Raw genomic sequence first — 4,711 nt, 5'->3', positions numbered from 1 at the left:
ATTACACTTTCGGGCATACGTGATTGCATCACTCATCATGGAAGGCCAAAAATACCCCATTCTTCTGATACAATCATAAAGCTTAGGACCAGGTTGGTGTGCGCCACACTCTCCTTCGTGTGCCTCCCTAAGGACCTCTTCAGCTTCTTTGGTTGATAAGCAACGTGCTAGCAACCCATCGTACCCCCTACGGTATAGCGTTCGATTCTCCGTATTATAGTAGAATCTTGGTGCTCTTCGTCTGATTGACTCTCTTTCCTTCACATCTTCTGGCAAGATCCCATGCAAGACGTAGTCGATGATGGGGAAACGCCAATCTCGTGGTTCGAACTCGACTTGAGTAGCGTGCACCTCTTGAACCTCTTCTTCCTCATCTTCACCGTAAAGCAGCACTAAGAGTTGGTGAGTTCTTACCGTAACAAACTGTTCCGTTTCAGGAGGTTGTGCCAGAGATACGGCCAATGCTGCTAACGCGTCTGCATAGGTATTCTGTAGCCGTGGAATATGTTCGATAAAGAATCCTTCGAATGATTCTGCCATCTCCACTGCCATCTTATGGTATGGTATTAAATCTTGGCTTCGAACCTCGTACTCTCCCTGAACTTGTTTAACTATCAGTTGAGAATCACCGAAGGCTTCGAGGTACTCAACCCCCAGTTCTTTGGCGAAACTGAGTCCTATGAGTAATGCATTATATTCGGCTACGTTATTTGAGCACGGTTCAGTCAATGAGTAAGCTCGAGGCATCACGTGCTTTCCTGGGGAAACTAAGACAACTCCCACTCCGGAAGAAATCTTAGAACTTCCAGGAGCACTTGCTACATTAGTTGCTCGTGACGCGCCGTCAAAGTATAGACGCCATACTTGCTGGTGCGAAGTTGCGTTGACTTCGTGGGTTTCATCAGGTAGGGTTTCAGGGTAAGCACTTTGGCGTCCACTAAATTCTGAAGGATGTCCTTAAAGATGTAACATCTTCTGGTAGGATGCCCCAGAAACCTGTGATAACGGCAGTAATTAGGGTCATCTATCTTCCCTGCCTCTTCTGGCTTCCTAATTTCAGGAAGCTGTAGCTTGTTGTTCTTCCGCAATAGCTGGAATAAAGTGTCCACATGCTCCTCTTTGAAGGAATATTGCTTGGGCACTTTTTGCTTATTGGGAGTTTTGCCTTGATTTGTGGGCGGTGGTACCCGAGAGTAGTCGGCTGCTAGGGTCTCTTTTCCCTTAGACCGCTGGGCGTTGTTCTGATTGCGTTGCTGTTGCGGTTTGGGCTGTGCAGCTTCTTCGGCTTTCACCCGAGCTACAATCTCTTCAGCTTGTTCTCCCTGCGAAACCAACTGTCTCCAGGAACGACACTCCGCTACCCCCATCTGGGCAAGGAGCTGAGTTTGCAAGTTGTGCCTGCAAGTTTCAACCAGGGTTGACTGAGTCATACCTGAGGGGCATCGCAATGCCATGCTACGGAATCTCTCCACGTAAGCCTTGATGGATTCTCCCTTCCTCTGCTTGGTGGCGAGAAGAGTTGGGACAGAAACTTCCGTATCATCCTCAAAGAACCTAGCCAAGAAAAGCCTTTCCAAATCCACCCATTTCTGAATAGATCCAGCAGGCAGTTTCATAAACCATTCAAAGGCCACTCCTTTCTATGAATAAGCGAGTCAAGATGGCATCGTTCGCCACAACATCTCCAGTTTGAGATTTGAAGTAGTAGATGTGCTGATTTGGCGATCCTGTGCCATCGAACGGTTGCAAGGTTGGAGCTTTAAACTTTGACGGGTATGGAGCTATATCCCATTCGGCAGGATAAGGTCTCACCACTCCTTCTTCACGGAGCTCACTTCTGTTGGCGATTGCATTGAGGCGAGCTTCTAGTTCATCCATTTTAGTGGATTGAGGATGCAGTTCTTTTTCCACCTCCTTTTCACCCTCAGAAGAGGATCCCAAGTTGAGAGTCTCACGATCCGAATGCTCGGTCGCTTTCTGCTTCCCTTTTGAGGTTGTCCTCCGGGAAGATTCGGGTTTGTGGCCTTTTTCAGCAATAAGTTGGGCCATCATGTCCTTCAATTGGAGAAGTGTCTCCTGTTGCGCCTGGAGCATGACCTGGTGTTCGTTCACTCTCTTGGCTATGTCCTCAGGATTTCCCGCCATATAAGCAGATACTTCTTGTGGTCCAACCGAGCTCGAAGATTGAGATTCGGCTATTGCCGAATGCTCATCACTTGTTGTAATTCCTTTGGCCAACTTTTGATAGTCAACCGGGCGAATAGCTCCTGTCCGGGTCCGAGTATGCTTATATACTCCTTCAAATTCATCACAAATTTCCCGAACAGTCGGGGAATTACTTCTTTGTGACTCGTCAGAATCGGAACGTGAGGCTTTTCCTCTACCGATCATGTTGATAGTAACCTCGGGGTAGTCGACTTCAGAGGTCTTCTTCTGGCGACGTTGTCGTTTCTAGCGACATTCGTCAATCTATTGAACACCGACTGCCTAGGCGCCGGTGAGCAACAACTGCATTCAGAGAGGACAGCAGATATGAGCCGCTCACACTGGCATGAATGAGCTACTTGCTGTGTTGGCCTTCCTCTTGACAGCAATTCACGCAAGTCGGAGACCTGGGAAAGATTTTGTGAAGGTGGGGATGGAACCCCCTGCCCTTGGATGGGTTGGGCATGAATCTTAAATCCATGCTGTCCCTTTTGAACCTGACGGACCGTGTCATGCTCTTGATAAGAAACACGAGAGTCGCGTTTAGGTTTATAAACACGAGGCCGAGGCCTGTGTTTGATTGATGGACTAGATCCTTGTGGATCTTGTCCTGATTGAACGCACACTTGTGGTGTGCGTTTTGATGTTGAAACAGACCCCTGAGGGTCGTTCTTTGTTTGAACGCACACTTGAGGCGTGCGTTTTGAAACAGACCCATGAGGGTCGTTCTTTGTTTGAACGCACTCTTGTGATGTGCGTTTGGTTGTTGAAACAGACCCCTGAGGGTCGTTCTTTGCTGGAACGCACACTTGTGATGTGCGTTTGGTTGATAACCCAGACCCCTGAGAGTCGGGTTTTGATTGAACGCACACTTGTGGCGTGCGTTTGTTTGATGACCCAGACCCCTGAGGGTCGGGTTTTGATTGAACGCACACTTGTGGTGTGCGTTTAGTTATTTGAACAGACCCTTGAGGGTCTTGTTTTGACTGAACGCACGGTTGTGGCGTGCGTTTGAATGATTGAACGTGCCTTTGGAGGTCACGTTTTGGGACGCACTTTTGAGGTGTGCGTCTATGTTGAACAACGCGCCACTGAGGGTCGCGTTTGAGTTGAATAACCCGAGGCTCATAGTCGGGTTCATTGCCACGAAGTGTGCGTTCTGGAGCAGAAACGCACAGTTCGGGCACAGGCTCAGAAACGCAGTCTTTGCGTTGGGCAGTAGCTTGGCTGTTCCGCAAGTATGCTCGCCGTAAGGATCTTCTCCTTCGTCGAGCAGCATTTTTCTTAGCCTGTTTCAAGGCCTTGGCCGCGGCATCGTCGGCGTTGGTTGGATTTTCCTCCGACATAGGTCTCTTTTGACCTATTATGTGCCGTAGTGATACGGGGGAGGAGTCTTCAACTCGCAGAGCGAGTTTAAGGTCTTGGCCAAAGGAGAGGGCTTTCTTTGGCATCTCAGCAGTAGTGTTGACCTCCGTAGAGGTCCTGTGGGTATCACGCCTAGCTTTTGGGCTAAGGGACCCAGAGGAGAGGACCTCCTCATACTTGGCTTGGTCGAACTCTACGACGAGAGTTTCGACGGTGGTTCCTGTGAGGTGAACGTCGGATTGCGCCACCACTTCCTCGTCAGAGAAGCTAGTCCCCAGCAGAGTCGCCATCTTTTGTTGGTAGGAAATTTGATGTAAAAAGACAAAGAAAGAAAATTTGACTTGTATTCTCTCAAAATCGATTACAATTTGGATTCCGATTACAAAAGAGAAGAGAATGGATTTGATTCTCTCCTTTGTTTAAGACTGGGTTCTTCTTGGTAGCGATGGAGTGCTTCCTTCGATTGATCGCGTCGAACTTGCTCTCCGTTGACGATCCGACCGTCCTTCTTCACTGGAATAACTGAAGTGTTTGATGACTTCGGTTTAGAACTCTTGACGAGTGTTGAAGAACTCTGAACGAGTTAAGAACTCTGATAAGAGTTGTTGAAAACCGAATGTCTGGTTTGATGTGATTGAGGCCGTGTTTATAGCGGTTGCAGAGTTGCGGATGCAGTGATTAGAAAGTCGTCTGATTGTAACTTCCATTATCAGGGCTTGATAGGGATTAGCTATCCATTGTGATTTTTAGACAGCCTACAAGAACCAATAACACTTTAAATTTAAATTCAAAATCTAGTTCTAAACCAATAACGTGTTAAATCCAAACCCAAATCCTCATCCTAAAAGAATAACACCCTGAATTCAAATCTGAATTCTAGTCCTAAGCTAATAACGCATTAAATTTAAATCCAAGTTCTAGTCTGAAATGAATAACACCTTAAATTCAGAAAAAAATAACCCCCTCTTAGAATTGTGGATTACGCTTTTCTATTCCAATCAGCCGGAAAAAAGTGGGAGGAGCTTCGTGAGTACCGAGAGTTAAACATATATATAAGTTTTGAGTGAGATTTTTCGTGCATTAGTTACATCTAGGAAATGATAAGAATAAATATAAAAGATTCATATCAAATGTATAAATG

General features: G+C 46.8%; 1 protein-coding gene across 1 annotated transcript in view; it reads right to left on the bottom strand.

The window, feature by feature from the left end:
• Positions 1 to 496, bottom strand: part of LOC109826865 — a gene marked incomplete at its 5' end in the record, with an annotated part of 17,348 nt that extends 16,852 nt beyond the window's left edge. The window contains one exon of the mRNA XM_020393882.1: positions 473 to 496. Within this exon, the coding sequence (XP_020249471.1) occupies positions 473 to 496 (24 nt within the window). The remainder of the gene's footprint in view (positions 1 to 472) is intronic.

Source organism: Asparagus officinalis, chromosome 10 (genome assembly GCF_001876935.1).
Source record: "Asparagus officinalis chromosome 10, Aspof.V1, whole genome shotgun sequence".
Taxonomy (NCBI): Eukaryota; Viridiplantae; Streptophyta; class Magnoliopsida; order Asparagales; family Asparagaceae; genus Asparagus; species Asparagus officinalis.
This window is presented reverse-complemented; position numbering and strand designations above follow the sequence as displayed.